The 16,633-nt window shown below is 37.9% G+C and overlaps 1 protein-coding gene across 7 annotated transcripts in view; it reads right to left on the minus strand.

The window, feature by feature from the left end:
- The window catches only part of XRN1 (5'-3' exoribonuclease 1), a 184,291-nt gene that overhangs the window by 42,713 nt on the left and 124,945 nt on the right, over positions 1–16,633 (minus strand). For all 7 annotated transcript variants that reach the window (XM_033958431.1, XM_033958429.1, XM_033958435.1 and 4 more), the window contains 6 exons: positions 11,706–11,795; positions 10,264–10,399; positions 2,361–2,417; positions 1,985–2,117; positions 599–668; positions 210–435 (listed from right to left, as the gene is read on the minus strand). In XM_033958431.1, coding sequence (XP_033814322.1) covers positions 210–435; positions 599–668; positions 1,985–2,117; positions 2,361–2,417; positions 10,264–10,399; positions 11,706–11,795 — 712 coding nt within the window. The remainder of the gene's footprint in view (positions 1–209; positions 436–598; positions 669–1,984; positions 2,118–2,360; positions 2,418–10,263; positions 10,400–11,705; positions 11,796–16,633) is intronic.

Here is a 16,633-nt window from a genome sequence, read left to right on the forward strand (position 1 = left end):
CAGTCGGGTTTTCAGGATTTCCCCAATGAATATGCATGAGATCTATTAGCATACAATGAAAGCAGTGCATGCAAATAGACCTCATGTATATTCATTGGGGAAATCCTAAAAATCCGACTGGACTGCGGCCCTCGAGGACCGACATTGGACACCCCTGAGTTAAGCTCAGTGATAAGAAAACCTAGGACTTGGAAAATGAAGGTTCTTACTCGGGTAGGGATGAAGGGTGAACGTGGAGAGTGGTTGAGACCTCCAAGCTGCACTTTCTGTGAGCCTGAAATAGATGAATCAGGTGTATGTGAAACAGAGTGATTTGTGGCAGGTTGTGGTTTCACAATGGCTGTCAGCTTCTGAACTCCTGTTTCTGAACGATTACCATGGGAAAGGTTAATTAAGGCACTTGCAGGAAGTCGATAACCCTTGAACTGGGAGCATCTAAAAATAAATAAAAAAAAATTGTCCAAAAGATTTATCATGCAATGCAGCAGGATACTAAAGACACATGAAATTAAGTTTTTTAACCTAATTGCTGAGGATGTACTGAAAATTTCAGAACAATGGTTCATAACTGACAGGCTCTGTTCAAAAAGAAACAAACCTTATTGTTAGGCCTCCACAGAATTCTTCATCAAATAGTACCTCATAAAGCACATCTGCTTCTCGATCAGCTGTAAAGGCAAACCAGCAGAAGGAATGGTATGACACAGGCCTGAAAGTCTTAATAATAGCAGTCAAATATACTAGTATCTAGCAAAACAGTAAAAAAAACTACAAATCAGAGTCTCTGAGCCCAAGGAAAGATGGACAGTACATACTATTAAAATAAATAGGCCCAGATTCACTAACTTGCCTGATCGGGCCCGATCCAGGCAGGTCCAATGAATTCTGCAAAGTTAAATATGCAGATGGGGGTGATCGGAGGAATGCCCCCATCTGCCTGCCTGGATCGCTGGTGTGCGATTCCCCTGCATGCGCAGACCATCTGCTTTCCCTGCAGATGGTCTGCGCATGCGTTTTGTGTACGTTTTGGTTTTTTTATTGGGGGGGGGTCGGACTCCCCATTGGCGACTCTCCCCCCCAAACAAGTTGGTCACTAGATTGCACGGACCCGCCGCTCTGCACTCCCCATTTTCTCATGAACTTCGGCTCGCTTTGCCATTTAAAAATTTTTTTTACCTGAGCCCGTGGTTTTAACCCGCTTAAAGCCTGCGGGTTAAAACCACGGGCTCGCAGTACGGGGCAGAGCAGGGTGGCATTCGGTCACTTTTTAATGAAAAATAATGCATTTTCACCCTTTAATTTTGCAGCCACAGGCGAGAGACCTCCCCCTCCCCCAGACCAGAGCAGGGCGGCATTCGGGGTGAGCAGGCAGGAGACACGGGGCAAAGCAGGGCAGCATTAGGGGCGAGCAGGCAGAGATTGCAGAGTAGGGCAGAGAGCAGAGTCGGAAAGATGTTTTCTACTGGTCCCCAGCAGTCGCTTCTTCAGTTGATTGGCCAGCTCAGTCGGATGTGAAATTTTGTGTTGTGAATCACGTCCCTGCCTACTTTGCATGTGTTTCACCTCATTTGCATGCACAGATCGGAGGATGGTCGGCAGAGAGGTAAGTGAATTGGGCCGGAGGGAAATTTGGTCGCTAAGGGGTCGCAAAACGATCGGTTTGCTTTGTGAATCTAGCCCATAGTTCTCCCGTGGAGTTAGCTTGCCTTTCAGCCACTGCTCAGGTGACTCACTTTCACTTTCTACTCTCAGTAGCTCTTTGAAATGTGTTAAAAATAACAATCAACAGTTAGAGCGAGTACAAGGCCCAAAATGTCAATGCTACATTTTATCTCCAGCCTTTAACAATTTTTATGCTGCTTTCACAGTCGCTTTTACAATCTTGAGACAGCTCTGATAATGCTCTCTGATTATCCAGCCCTCTTCATTTTCACAAGGCAGCTCTGATAATGAGACTTGTTGTAAGAAAAGGAAAAATAATTACCGCCTTTTATTCCTATGACAGTGCCACGGAGGCCTACGGGAACAGAAAAACTCTCTCTCACGTTCACGACACGGTCAAATAGATGGTACTCTGCTTCCTTGTCAGGGACAACTCCATGCTGTTGCTCTAGAGGCTGGGATTAGAGAGAGAAAAAGAGAGAGAGAGAGCGTGTCATTTTTTTTGTCAATATACAGTACAGCAAATAACCTCCCCCCCCCCGAATAAATTATGAAGTTTAAGCTTTTTATTAGAATAAAAGATAATTTGCTTATTTGGTTTTTTATTGCCCTTTGTAAGGTGAAGACTTTTCTAAATAAAGATATTAACTATTTTAAAGTTGTTTTTTTAAAAATATTGTGTATTATAAATTACTTACCCTGAACAGTAAATGAGGTTTGACTGTCACTTTTACCTTCTTATTACTCCTCCTTTGCTAAGAGGGAAAAAAAACAAAAGGTGGTTTTGTCTGAAAAAACATAATGCCAAAAAACTGAGCTGTTATTATTGTTTTGTATCATCTATATATCTACCTATCTATACATACACACATACATACACAATGTGGAACAGCCTCTTTTTCACTAGTATCCTGCAGACATTGTGAAACATTCGAGGTGGCCCCTGTATTAGCATCCTATCCCATTCAGTAGTGCTGGAATTGCTGTTCCATTCCTCCCACTGTAATGATGGATTTGCTGACTCAGATGGGCTAGAGAACGCAGCAATGGGATGAAGGGGATACAATCAGACTAGGCGGAAGTGAGTTTTGGGTACCCTGCAAGTGTTCTGCAGATATCTGCTAGGATTGGGAGGGAAAGAGAGATGGTATACATGAGGAAGAGGGAGAATTGCTGGACATGATATTGGTGGAGAGGAGGGAGGAAGAAATGTTACACTGAGAGGGGGGGAGATATGTCAGATCCTGGAGAATGGTGATGAAAGGAGGGAAGAGAGATGTCAGATCACTGGAATGGGAAGGAGAGAGAGAGATGCCATACCAAAGAATGGAAGGGAAGGAGGGGAGAGATGCCAGACTGCAGGGAGGAGAGACCGTAGAAAAGATGCCAGACCACAGAAAGGAGAGGAGAGAGATGTTAGACCTCAGGAAGAGGGAGGGAAGGAGAGAGAGAGAGATGCCAGACCATAGGAGAGGAGAGAGATTCCAGGCTATGGGAAGGAGAGGAGAAAGATGCCAGACTATATGAGGGGGAAAGGGGAAGACAAAAGTTGTCTGACCATGGGAGAGGGATAATAATAATAATAATAATAACTTTATTCTTATATACCGCCAACAATCTTGCGACTTCTAGGCGGTTTACAATAAAAGAAACTGTAAATACAATCAAGTGAAACTTTACGAACAGCTAATTAAAGAGTATAGCAGTGTATATTTCGTACAACGAATTAGAGAATATAGCAGTGTACATCTGATAACATTAATAATGTTAACGTCAGTTTGTGTGTTGCAAGGCCAGGAAGTGCCAAGTTGTTTACACAGAAGTAGAAATATTCCGTAAGTTCATAGAGTGTTCATATTTAGCGAATAGGGGTTGGGGTTAGCAGTTTGCACGTTCAGGTATGTGGTGATGTTACGAGGGGGGTTGATGTTCCGGTTCGTTACCTAGGTATTTCAAGAATAGGTAAGTTTTTAGGTGTTTCCTGAATTCTTCATAGTTGTTTGTGTGCATAATTAATTTTCCTAGGTCTTTACCCCATATGGCTGCTTGATATGATAGCAATTGTTGATGGTGTCTCTTATATTTGCACCCTCTAGCTGGTGGGGAGACAAATTTCATGTGTGTTTTTCTTTCATGTCTGTTGGTTGGGAATGAGAAGAGGTCTGTAATGTATTTTGGGGCTAGACCATTTAATACTTTGAAGCAGAGACATCCTAGCTTGAACTTTGTGCGCGCCTCCATCGGCAGCCAGTGTAGGAGTCGGTAGGAAGGGGTTATGTGATCTTCAGCCCGAAAATCATCCTGACTGCTGCATTTTGTATCAGTTGTAGTCTTTGCATTTGCTTCTGGGGGATTGTCAGATGGGTGATGTTGCAAAAGTCCAGGTGGTTTAGTATTAGGGATTGTACTAGAATTCTGAAAGCTGAAGTGTGGAAGTACGCCTTAGGGATGAGATGGTGCCCAGTAATGGGTGTGACAGAGAAGAAATAAGAAGAAATGTTTCTTGTGGATAGATGAGAATAGGGGAGAGGGAAGAGATTGTACACATGGATAGATGGGAGGGAAGACATAGAAAAGTAGACAGATTTTGAGAAAAAAGCAGCAAAATGGAAGAAAGTTGAATGTTAAAAGTTAATGCTAAAGATGGATATATGGTAGAAAGTGAAGGAGAGAAAACTAGCAAATGGATAAGGTGGCCCTGGATACACAGTTAAGAGCACAGACAGAAGGAAGTGTAGCCAGAGACTGGGAAAAGATGGTTTGAAAAACAAAATCACCAGACAACAAAGGTAGGTGAAATTATTTTATTTTCAATTTAGTGATTGAATTGTGTTAGTTTTGAGGATTTACATCTGCTGTCTATATTTTGCACTGTTTAGGAAGAAGTGAATTTGTTTCTATTTCTCTGGGGTTGTACTGCATGCAGAGTCTTGCATTTTAGGGTTTTGTTTGTATATATTAGTACTTTTAGTTTGTGGTCACGTATTTAAATAGGGGTTATCTATGCTCTGCATATGTGACCAAGGCCAGGTGTTCTGGTAGGAATGGATTTTGAGAAGAATACAGTGTGCTTTGTGTAGTTTAATTTTGTGGTTAACCATTATGTGTTGTTAATAAGATTATACTATGTGTATATATGAAAAATGAATGGAAAAAATTGTATTACAATTAGTACTATTATGGGGGTAGGGTCTGGGGTGAAGCTTGGGTGGGGACTGGGGTGGAACTTTTGGCCCCCCCAAACAAAAAAGCATTCTGCTGCCTATGCCTAGAATGACTATTTGAATAAAGTTGGGATTAAGTATGGTAACATCTATGAGGTGAAAATAACCAGGTGGATCGATGGAATGGTGTCTCAGGGTGAGGAAGGATCTATATTTCTACTAAGACTAAGTATCTTAATAAAAAATTCAGCCCGCGACTTAGCCTGTGTTTTAGATTTTGGCCCCTTATATGATTGAGTTTGACACCCCTGATATAAAACATAACTACTTGATTGTCCGTCTGAATAAGAATGTTCTTTTTGAAAATCCAAGAACGGAAGGCTTGATGAGCGTAATAAACCGCTCAGAGTTCTAAGTGATTGATATGCAGGATTTTTTTATTCGCTGACCCCAAGTTTTGAGGCTGTTGAGGTATGCCCCCCAGTCTTGGTTTGAAGCATAGGTTGTTATGGGAAGCAGAGTAGGTGGAAGCTGGAACAGACATCCTTCTTGTAGGAAGGTGGAAGGAATTCAATACAGGAGAGAATCTTTGAAGGCAGAGAAATCATCTTTGAAAGTGAATGAAGTCATTGATTCCAGTGTAGCTTTAGGTACCACTGTAGTGGTCACATATGGAGTCTGGCATGTGGCATCAGAGAAAGCGATGCTGCTATATGGCCCAATAGGCGTAGAATAGTGTGAGCTGGTAGGGAAGAAGACTGCCTTACTTGGTTTGCTAGACTGATTATGGCTTGATGTCTTTCCTGAGGAAGGTAAGCCCTTGCAGAGTGCTCCAATGAACGTGAGGAAATGAACTGGAGTGAGCATGGACTTCTTGAAGTTGATTATGAAACCCAGGGTTTGCAAGGTGTTCACTGTGGTTTGGATGGTGAGTAGCAGACAATCCTTGGAATGGGCTACCAATAGCCAATCGTCTAGGTAAGGAAACACTATATGGTGTTGTTTTCACAAATGCGCCACTACCACAGCTAGGCACTTTGTGAACACTCGTGGTGCTGACAAGAGGCGAAAGGGTAGAACTTTGTACTTGAAATACATGTTGAGATACTTGAAGCGTAGGAAATGCCAGTGGGAAGGGTGAATGGGAATATGAGTGTATGCATTCTTGAGGTCTAGGGCGGCTAACCAATCATGTTGTTTCAGAATTGCTGGAAAGGAAATCATTCTGAACTTTTCCCTCTTGAGGCAGGCATTGAGGGGTCCAAGATCGAGGATTGGACGGAATCCTTGCATCTTCTTGGGATTGAGGAAAAATTTTGAATAAAACCCCTGATTTATTTGAAGAAATGGTACACTTTCTATAGCATTGTTTTGCAGAAGAAGAGATAACTCTGCTGCAAGTTGTGGAATGTGCTGATGAGTCACCGAGGACGGTGGTGGTGCCTGAGAGAATAGGATATGAGGTAGGAAATTTAGTAAATACCTGTGAGAAATGATGCTGAGGACCCATTGGTCTGTTGTGATGTCCTGCCAAGCTGAGAAGAACGGAGGTAGCCACCCTCCCACCGGCAGAGGGTCAAAAACTAGGCGAAGGTTTAAGCGCAGGTAGTTGAGATGCAGAGGATTGCTTGCGGTCTCTAGGATATTGTTTTGGTACATAAGGAGAAGGCTGCGATTGTGGCATGCTGGTTCTACTGTAAGGAGTAAACCATCATCGAGGATAATACTGTTGAAAAAATTGTTGATGATATGCTCTACGATAAGAAAAAGTAGAAGAAGGACGACGAAATTGTAGGAATTGATTTGAACGATGCGCTGAAAGTTCACGACTAGCTGAGGAATCTTCTTTAAGCTGTGCAACAGTAGCTTATACTTTTTCACCAAACAGGCTATCCCCCAAACAGGGAGCATCTGCCAATCTATCATGAAGATCTTCCCTGAGGTCTGACGCCCTAAGCCACGCTGTGCATCTGGCGGCTATAACCACTGCCGCTGTCCTAGTCATTATATCATAGGCATTATAATTGGTCTTAATTAAGTGGTAAGTGGATTATTGTAGTGCTACATGAAGATACGGAATGACTTCCGGAGAGGCCATGTCAAGTTGCTGAAGAATTGAATGTTGAAAATGTAAGATTTGAAGCTGATGAGCCATGATCTTAGATAAAAGCATGGAGCCCTGATAGACCTTGCATCCGGTGGAATCCAGGAGATGGCAATCCTTTCCTAGGGGTGCATTACAAGAAGATTTTGATGCTTTGGACTTCTTAATAGCTGACTCTGAGACCCTATAATGGTGAGGGAGTTGGAAAAGGTGCTTTCTGTACTTTATATTTTAATTCAAGATGCTTAGAAGCTGTAGAGACTGATAGGAGTTTCTGCCAGTTAGCCTGTGCAGATTTTGTAGCATCTGATATACTGGCAATGAAATACTCTCCTTCACTGGAGTCTTATAGGATAGCTTGAAAATCCTTACTGCCTGTGGATGTAGAGGCCTGATGAAGACTCAGAAGAGTAGATACCTTCTGTAAGAATTTAGGGTAAGAATACTTCTCTGTTAGAACTGGCTGCAGAAGAGGCAGTGAAGGATGGTCAAGGTTTGGAATAAGAACCTCATCATAGTCTGACCCATCTTTAGGAGAGTGTGCACCCTGCACTGGAGAGGAGCATATGGGGGTGCAGGGCCCCTAGGTCAAGTCCTGTGGAATTTCTACAGGGTGTTCTGAAGGATGTTGTTCTACACAGCTAGCTAACTTTGGTCTTTGATCCAAAAAAAGCTGGACTCTCCTTGTTACTATTTGACTACAGCACCTTCATTCAGCTAAGTAACTGGAGAGACAAGTGACTAATTTTTTCATTCTCTGTTCAGGTCAGTGGGTTAGGCATTCAGGGCATTGCAGTACAGTGAACTTTTTGTCTTCTACTTTTATATATATTTATTTATTGCACATTCTTTCCACTTGACTTGCACTTTAAAGCACACAGGAGCACCCAGATGATGGTGTGCGGCTGGCAGTGAGTGGTAATCTCTGCTCAGTGTTTGCTGGCTTTGCTATTTTAAGCACTAGAGCTGCTCCTTGAATCACTCTTTAAAGCTTTCAAGCTCACACTGAGGGTGCTTCTTATCTTAAAAATGTAGATTTGAGGTTTATATATTTTTGGTGGAGTCTAGGGAGTTAACTTTCCTGCAATGTCCTAGGGCACGCCCAACTTATATTTTGGTGTTCTACACAGCTAGGACACTGTTGGACCTCTAGGAAAGGATTGGCAGGAGTAGAAGAAGGTTGCAGTAAATTAATATTCTGACAACATTTCTTGCAACCAAAATCGTTACTGAGAGTGAGGGGTGGGAGGAGGAGCGCAAACAATTTTTGGTGTGATCTTCATTCCCACATTCCTGTTTGAGACCCCCTAGTATAGGCTCATTTTCTTTATTTATATTCTATTACTTAACTACTAAAAGGTTTTACTTAACATTTTGCTCCCAATCTTAATTATTTCTGGAGATGGGCATTTGTTTGAAATCATTTCATAAGGTTTATAACCAGAAAAATCCAGAAATTTGGGGGTTCTTTTTCCAGTGTAGTCTACAGTGTATACCATTGCACAAAAGGATGCATTATTTAAGCAACAGGACACATTTTGAATATTGCTCCTGGAAAAAAAAAACCCTCACACAAAACAAAAAATCCTTTGAACATAAAATTAAACAAAATTAAATTTTTTGGCCTGCACATCCCTATTCATTTACTTTTCCCCTCCCCAAGATCTTCCTGAGAATTAAATTTTATTAATACCTGACGTATAGAGAAATTTCAGTTCCATTAGCTTGATTTCATTTTTTCAACTTCAACAATTGTCTCTCTTTTTTAAAATTTCATCATAACTCACATACCACCACATTTTGGTTCTTATAACAACAGACCCTGCTTCATCAATTTTGGCTGTTACCTCTCAACATTTGTACATATCTCTCTCTATATTTTTATTTTTTATGATCTTTTTTACATCTAATAGCAGGGATGTCCAAGTGCTGATCAAAACCAACTTTCTGGACATGCAGCAGCACTTCTAAGCTGCTGTGTGTCCAGAGATCAAAGGAGCGTGCTGGGAGGTATATTACGGGCGGGAATCGGGTGGGCTTCAACCTGGACGTACCACAGCTATAATCAAAACTTTCCTACAGGGAACTTAGATGCTGGCAGTTAGACTTGAGCTGCGTCTAAGTTCCACAAAGGTGCCCAAACTGACAAGAAGACTACTGGAGAATTTAAGGCATGACCTTCCCCTTACTCCCCTAGTAGTCACAACCCCCTCCTACCACCCAAAGAGTGAAAACCCATAGGCTTCCCATTAGCTGATCGTGGCAGCGGAATTCCCATCAACTGAGCCAGTTTCAGGGATTTCTAGTGGCTCAGCTGATGGGGAGTCCCCCTACCAGAATAAGCTGAGCTGCGGAGCCCTACACCCCTCCCCCTGACATCTCCGGACCTCCTCTGACATCCCGGACCTCCCCCAACATCCCCTGACATATCCGATCCTCCCCACACACACACACATCCCCCTAACATTCCTGGGTCCCTAGGATAAGCAGCATAAAATCTGTTCTATTCTTGGTATCTTGCCAGGTATTTGTAATCTGGGTTGGCCACTGTTAGAAACAGGATACTGGGCTTCGTGGTCCTTCTGTTTGTCCCAGTATGGCAACTTATTTTATTTACTTATTCAATTTTCTGTATCATTCTCCCAAAGGAGCTCAGAACGATTTACATGAATTTATTCAGGTACTCAGACATTTTTCCCTGTCTGTCCCGGTGGACTCACAATCTATCTAACCATTGCACCTCACTCTCTTATGCTTTTATGGCCAAACAAAATTGTGCAATTCCTTTGAGCTGCAGAATAATGATGCCCCTATGTAAAACTCACCAAGGTCACAACCCCAAACACTGGTTTTAGGACTGTTTGAGGGCCTGACCCACATATTGGGAAGGTCTGGTCTACTGAAGTAAAGTATTGTATAACCAATATGTTCAAAGATATACACAAAACCAAGTATGAAAACTAGCAAATAACAAGAATGTATCAAAATGGGATTTAAATTACTCACGAACCAAGGTCATGTGTTTATGCCAAACATTCAACCTTTAGTCTTGCAATAAGGGCAAATTATGTGATGAACTATTTTCACAAAAGATACATAATTTATATTTTGTTCTCTTATATCATGATCCCGATATAACAATCAGTTTATTAGCACACGGATCATCATATTTTTGCTGCATCCAGGATCTCTGTAGAATTGTTGCAATGTTTCACATTTTTTCTAGGCAACTGTAACTACAGAAATAACAAGATTCATTTATTTTATAAAATGAAAACTGCTGGTAAAACCATGGGACACAGAATAAAGAGAGTCCTTTGCTAACATTTGTACCTTGCATTTCTCTATTTCTTCTTCAATTTTCTCAACAATAGCAGCATCCAAGATCTGTAAATCACATGACGAACGAGACAGTGAGCTAACAGGATGAGCCTTCAGCCAGGATACTATTTCTTGAATTTTCTCAGCGCTGATGGGGAGGAAGGTAGGAGGAAAAAAAGGCAGAAAGCCATTTTTGAATAAGCAGGGAAAGGAAAATTAAAGTTGTAGTAATCAGATGATTCAGCCTAACTGAATATGATTTTTTTTATTACTTGTAAGCATGTCCTCCACAACATCTCTTAAAGCAGAGAGGATCATGGTTAACTTCTCCACTTTCCTGCTAAATCATATACCTTGTACATAAAATAATATCAGCTCAGTTTGTGACCTGCAGAAAATATGGCAAAAGGATCCTAGATTTCAAATGTTAAATACAATGTTAATGTAGTTGAATCTATAATAGGCTATGGTAAAATAGTGAGTAATGGAGTCCCTCAGGGTTCGGTGCTGGGGCTGATCCTGTTCAATATGTTTGTGAGTGACATTGCTGAAGGGTTAGAAGGAAAAGTTTGCCTTTTTGCGGATGATACCAAGATTTGTAACAGAGTAGACACCGAGGAGGGAGTGGAAAACATGAAAAAGGATCTGCAAAAGTTAGATAAATAGTCTAATATCAGGCAACTAAAATTCAATGCAAAGAAATGCAGAGTAATGCATTTGGGGATTAATAATTGGAAGGAACCATATATGCTGGAAGGTGAGAAGCTGATATGCACAGACGGGGAGATGGACCTTGGGGTGATAGTGTCCGAAGATCTAAAGGCGAAAAAAATACAAGGCGGTGGCTGCTGCCAGAAGGATGCTGGGCTTGTATAAAGAAAGGCGTAACTAGTAGAAGAAAGAAAGTGTTGATGCCCCTGTACAGGTCGTTGGTGAGACCCCACTTGGAGTATTGTGTTCAGTTTTGGAGACCATATCTGGCAAAGGCCATAAGAAGACTTGAAGTGGTCCAGAGGAGGGTGACAAAAATGATAGGTTTGTGCCAAAAGACATATGAGGAGAGATTGGAAGCCCTGAATATGTATACTCTAGAGCAGGGGTAGGCAATTCTGGTCTTTGAGAGCCAGAGCCAGGTCAGGTTTTCAGGATATCCACAATAAAAAAAATATATATATATATCAATAAAGAATTAATTAAAAAAAAAGTTGTATTGAACTGGTTCCTTCAAATACACTGTAAAATACATAAATAGGACTCACATTTAAAAAATAGAGGAAAAAACAACAAGTTATTCCAAAATACAGAAAAACAGCTGAGTATTAAATGACAGGACTATTGCAAAACATAATAAACCAGACCATTAACTTTACTCTGCTCTAAAGGTATACCCTTTTAAGTAAGATGTATTTTTGACCAGCCATAATTGATCTGGAAATATTTAAAATATTACTCACCCATTCTCATCATCCCCAGGCCAAATATCATCCTCATAAAAGACATCATCTTGACTGTTTTTTGCAATATATGTAAATAATTCAGTGAACCTGAAAAAGTGAGAATATTAATTTGTAGTTTTATATATCACTTTTAAAAAATTTACAGGAATTCAAAAGCAATGACATGGTTTAAAGCTAAATCGACTGTACCAAAGGACTTGTATCAAATTATCCACAATATTGGTTACTGTGCTCTCAGATGCCTGCACTGGTGAATCATCCAAGGTATCTACCCAGCTGATGCAGGAGAAAGGTATCTTTCATCGAGCTCAGTATAGTTGTTAACTTATTAAGTTACTGTTGTTATGAGCAAATCTATTTTCTTACAGAGAGCTATTGTGCAAAACAATAAATTACAAAATAACAAGATTCCAAAAACCAGCACTTAATTTCAAATATTCCGAGCGCTGGTATCTATGTTGTGGCAATGTAAAGTTTAAATTGCCCAACGGGACCCGTTTCACTACATTAGGGCTTCATCAGGGGTCTATATTGCCGCTAAAAGAAATTGACCCTGGACCCTTCCCGTGTCAAATGTTAAAAAAATCAAAATATGTGTTAAATCGCTGCTGTACACAGACAGCCACGGGAATTTGTTGATATGTCGAAAAGTTTGCTGATATGTCAAAAAGGTTTGAGACCATTTATTCAAAAGACTGTTTAACTTAGTAGGCCACTACGATAAAATGAGGAAAAATGTTTAAAAAGAAGCTCAAAGGATCAGTGGTAAAGTTTAGGACTGCAAACTAGGCATGGATGTTATTTAAAAATTTATCAAAAAGTATACAAGCTGAATATCCCAAAAAATCAAAAAAATAATCAACAAATATTCAGAATAAAGCTGCTAATAGTGGAAAGAAACAGGTTGAAAGGCAAGTAACTTGCCTTTCAGCCTGCTTTATTCTGAATATTTGTTGGTTATTTTTTTGTTATTTAAAAATACCATCATGGAAGCCCAGACCAGAAGAGAAAATGAGAGCTGATATGGTTAAAAGTGAAGTGAAAGAAGCTATTAGAGTCAAAAAATAATTCATTAAAAAAGAAGAAAATAAGAGCAAACATTAGCACTGGCAAGTTGAATGCAAAGCATGGATAAAGAAAGCTAAGAAAGAATATGAAGAGAAACTTGCCAAAGAGGCAAAAACAGCAAAAGGCTTCCATGATGGCATTTTTTTTTTTTTTTTTTAAATTTTTATTTATAAATTTTCCATTCTTACAATATTTGAATCATACAAAATATTATTAATTATTACATATCCAAAATATTATCATTAATAATTCATATTATTTAAAATATAATATGTTAAAGATTATACAGTATCATATAAAATATAAATCCCTCCCCCTTTTTATATAATATGTTTTCACTAATTAATCAACTCCCACCCCATTCATATATAATTTTTATCATTGTGCTAAGAAACTAATCATTAGAATAATTTGTCAATGGTTGCCAAATTTTCTTGAAATTAAGAAGATTTCCCTGTTGTAACGCTAATATTTTTTCCATTTTATAAATATGACAGACAGAATTCCACCAGAACGTATAATTTAATTTGGTATAATCTTTCCAATTTTGAGTAATTTGTTGCATGGCGACTCCTGTTAGTATTAGTAATAGCTTATTATTATTTGCTGAAATCGGACTCTTAGTTCTCATTGCAGTGCCAAATAATATGGTGTCATATGAGAGTCCTACATGATTTTCTAGTAACTTATTAATTTGGGGCCAAATTGAATTCCAAAATGCGTTTACACAGGGACAGAAAAAGATTAAATGATCTAACGTCCCTATTTCCAATTTACAATGCCAGCATCTATTAGATCTAGTACTATCTATTTTTTGCAGGCGCGTTGGGGTCCAAAACACTCTATGTAATAAAAACAACCATGTTTGATTCATAGATGCTGACTTTGTAGATCTTAATCTCCAGGACCAAAATCGTGGCCATTGAGATTCAGAAATTGTCTGACCAATCTCAATACTCCAAATATCCCTAAGACCTGTTTTCTTTTTTTTATTTAAAAATCCGTATATCAATTTGTACCATTTTGCGGCTTGGTGACCCAAAAAATCCGTCTGGAAACATAGAACCTGTAGACTATATTGATTGTTTAGATTTTTCCATTCAGGGAACCCTACCTGAATGGCCTGCTTCAATTGCATCCATTTAAAATATTGTGTTTTATTTAATCCAAATTTATTTTGCAATTGTGAAAAACTAAGCAGTGATCCTTCTGATATGACATCATTTAATGTTCTTATTCCTGCATTTATCCATTGTTTCCAGACGATTTTAAATCCGCCAATTCTGATCCTGGAGTTTATCCATATTGATTGATTTAGAGATTTAGCAATAGGTTCTGGTGATAGATTACTGATATATCTCAATGTTTTCCAAGTGTCAAATAAAATTCTGTGGTCTTTGTATCTTTTAGGCATTGTTATAGTTATTAATTGTTCTGGATATAAAGGGGACAGGAGCCGCCATTCTAAATACAGCCAATCTGGTACATTTTCTAAAAGGTCTGGGAGGATCCAATACATACCCTGTCTTAAAATATAGGCTTGATGATACCTATAAAAATTTGGAAAATTTACCCCCCCTTCCATAATTGGTCTTTGTAATGATACTAAAGCGATTCTTGGTCTTTTCCCACACCAAACAAATTTTGTAAGAACATTGTTAAGTTTTTTATAAAATGACCCCTGAAAAAATATTGGAATCATACTCATTTGGTAACAAACCACAGGCAATATCATCATTTTAATTGTTTGAATTCTTCCCCACCAAGAAAGATGTAGTGGATTCCATTGCTCACACATTTCTGTTATTTTTTTCAATAAAAGTTTTTCATTCTCTTTGACTGTATCTTCAATTGTATTTTTGATCATAATTCCTAAGTATTTTATTCCATCCTCTTTCCAAATAAATGAATATGGGTCAAATAATCCTTTGGTACAATGAACATTTATTGGGAGAATTTCAGATTTGTTCCAATTAATTTTATATCCAGAAAAAGTACCATATTTTTCTATTAAATTAAGTATACATGGAATAGTAGTTTCCGGTTCTCTTAAATATAATAATATATCATCTGCATATGCAGATAATTTAAATTCAAAACTGGTAAATGATATTCCCTTTATCTCCTTAGTTTTGTTTATTGCAATTAATAAAGGTTCTAGGACAATGTCAAAAAGTAAAGGAGACAAAGGGCATCCTTGTCTAACTCCCCTATGCAAGTTAAATCTATTTGATAAATTATTGTTAATATATAATCTTGCTCCAGGAGAGCTATACAATGTTTGAATCATTTTAATAAAACCGGATCCTATACCAAACCATTGTAAAGCTTGGTATATAAAATTCCATTCCACTCTATCAAAGGCTTTTTCTGCATCTAAAGATATTAAAAAAGCTGGATCATTTATATTTTTTGCTAAATTTAATGAGTGGAATGCTAATCTAGTATTATTTGAAGAATGTCTTTTAGCAATAAATCCTGTTTGATGTACATCAATAATGAAAGGAAGGGCTTTTGTTAATCTTAATGCTAATACTTTAGCCATTAATTTATTATCCACATTCAATAATGAAATAGGCCTGTAATTTGATACAAGAGTAGGATCTTTGTTTGGTTTTGGTAAGACTATAATTATCGATTCTGCCATAGTACCAGAAATATTTTCATTCTTTATTTGATATTGATACAAATTTAACAGATGTGGTAATATGATATTTTGGAAAAATTTATAGAATTCAACAGTATACCCATCTCCACCTGGAGCGGATCCAGCTCTAAGAGACTTCAATGCTGTTTCTAACTCTTTTAAAGATATAGGTTCTTCTAAACTTCCTTTTATATGATCTGGAATATTTGGTCCAATATATGAATTTAAAAAAGTTAATCCATCTTGTTCTTTATTTTTATAAGAATTGGAAGTATATAATTCTTTATAAAAATCAAGAAATTGTGTTATAATATCTTTTGTGTTGGTATGTGTGTTACCTTGTGTATCTTTGATTGCAATAATCTTAGATTTTCTTTTCTTTACTTTAAGAAAATTTGCTAATAATTTACCCGCTTTATTTGAATTTCCATAATATTGTACTTGTTTATTGAAAATGTCTTTTCTCACAATTTGAGAAGAAATCTCATTATATTTAACTTTTAATTTTAATATTTCTTGTAATGTTTTATTTTCCCATTTCTCAATTAATTTATTTTCTAATAATTTAATTTGTTTTCCTATTTCAAGAAATTGTTTTTTTTTTGTTTATTAATAAATGTTGAGTATGAAATAATATTTCCTCTCATAGTTGCTTTAAAAGCATCCCATAAGATCTCAGCATTAATAGTATCTGATTCATTAAATTGAAAGAATTCTTGCATTTTTATTTTAAAATCTTCAAGAAATTTTGAATCCGCTAGTAAATCATTATTAAATCTCCATATTGAATCAAAGTTTTCAACATCATAATTTTGAAGATTAATCCACACACCAGCATGATCTGAAATTATAATGGGATCAATTATTGCTTTTAGTACACGCTGCGCTATATTATTAGAAACAAATATATAATCAATTCGTGAAAAAGATTTATGGACCTGAGAACAAAAAGAAAATTCCTGATCATTAAAATGAAGAATTCGCCATATATCTACTAAATCACAAGATAGTATCAAATTATCTAATCCTAATGATTTCAAAACTTTACTTGGTTTTTTATCCAAAATCGGATCCATTACAGCATTGAAATCCCCTGCTACTATTAAATTAGATGTAGCCAGTGGTAAAAGTATTTGTTGAATTTGTTTAAAAAACTCCATTTGATTCGTATTAGGAGCATATAAATTGAATAAATTCAGAGTTGTATTTC

Source organism: Geotrypetes seraphini, chromosome 9 (assembly GCF_902459505.1).
Source record: "Geotrypetes seraphini chromosome 9, aGeoSer1.1, whole genome shotgun sequence".
In the NCBI taxonomy this organism is placed as follows: Eukaryota; Metazoa; Chordata; class Amphibia; order Gymnophiona; family Dermophiidae; genus Geotrypetes; species Geotrypetes seraphini.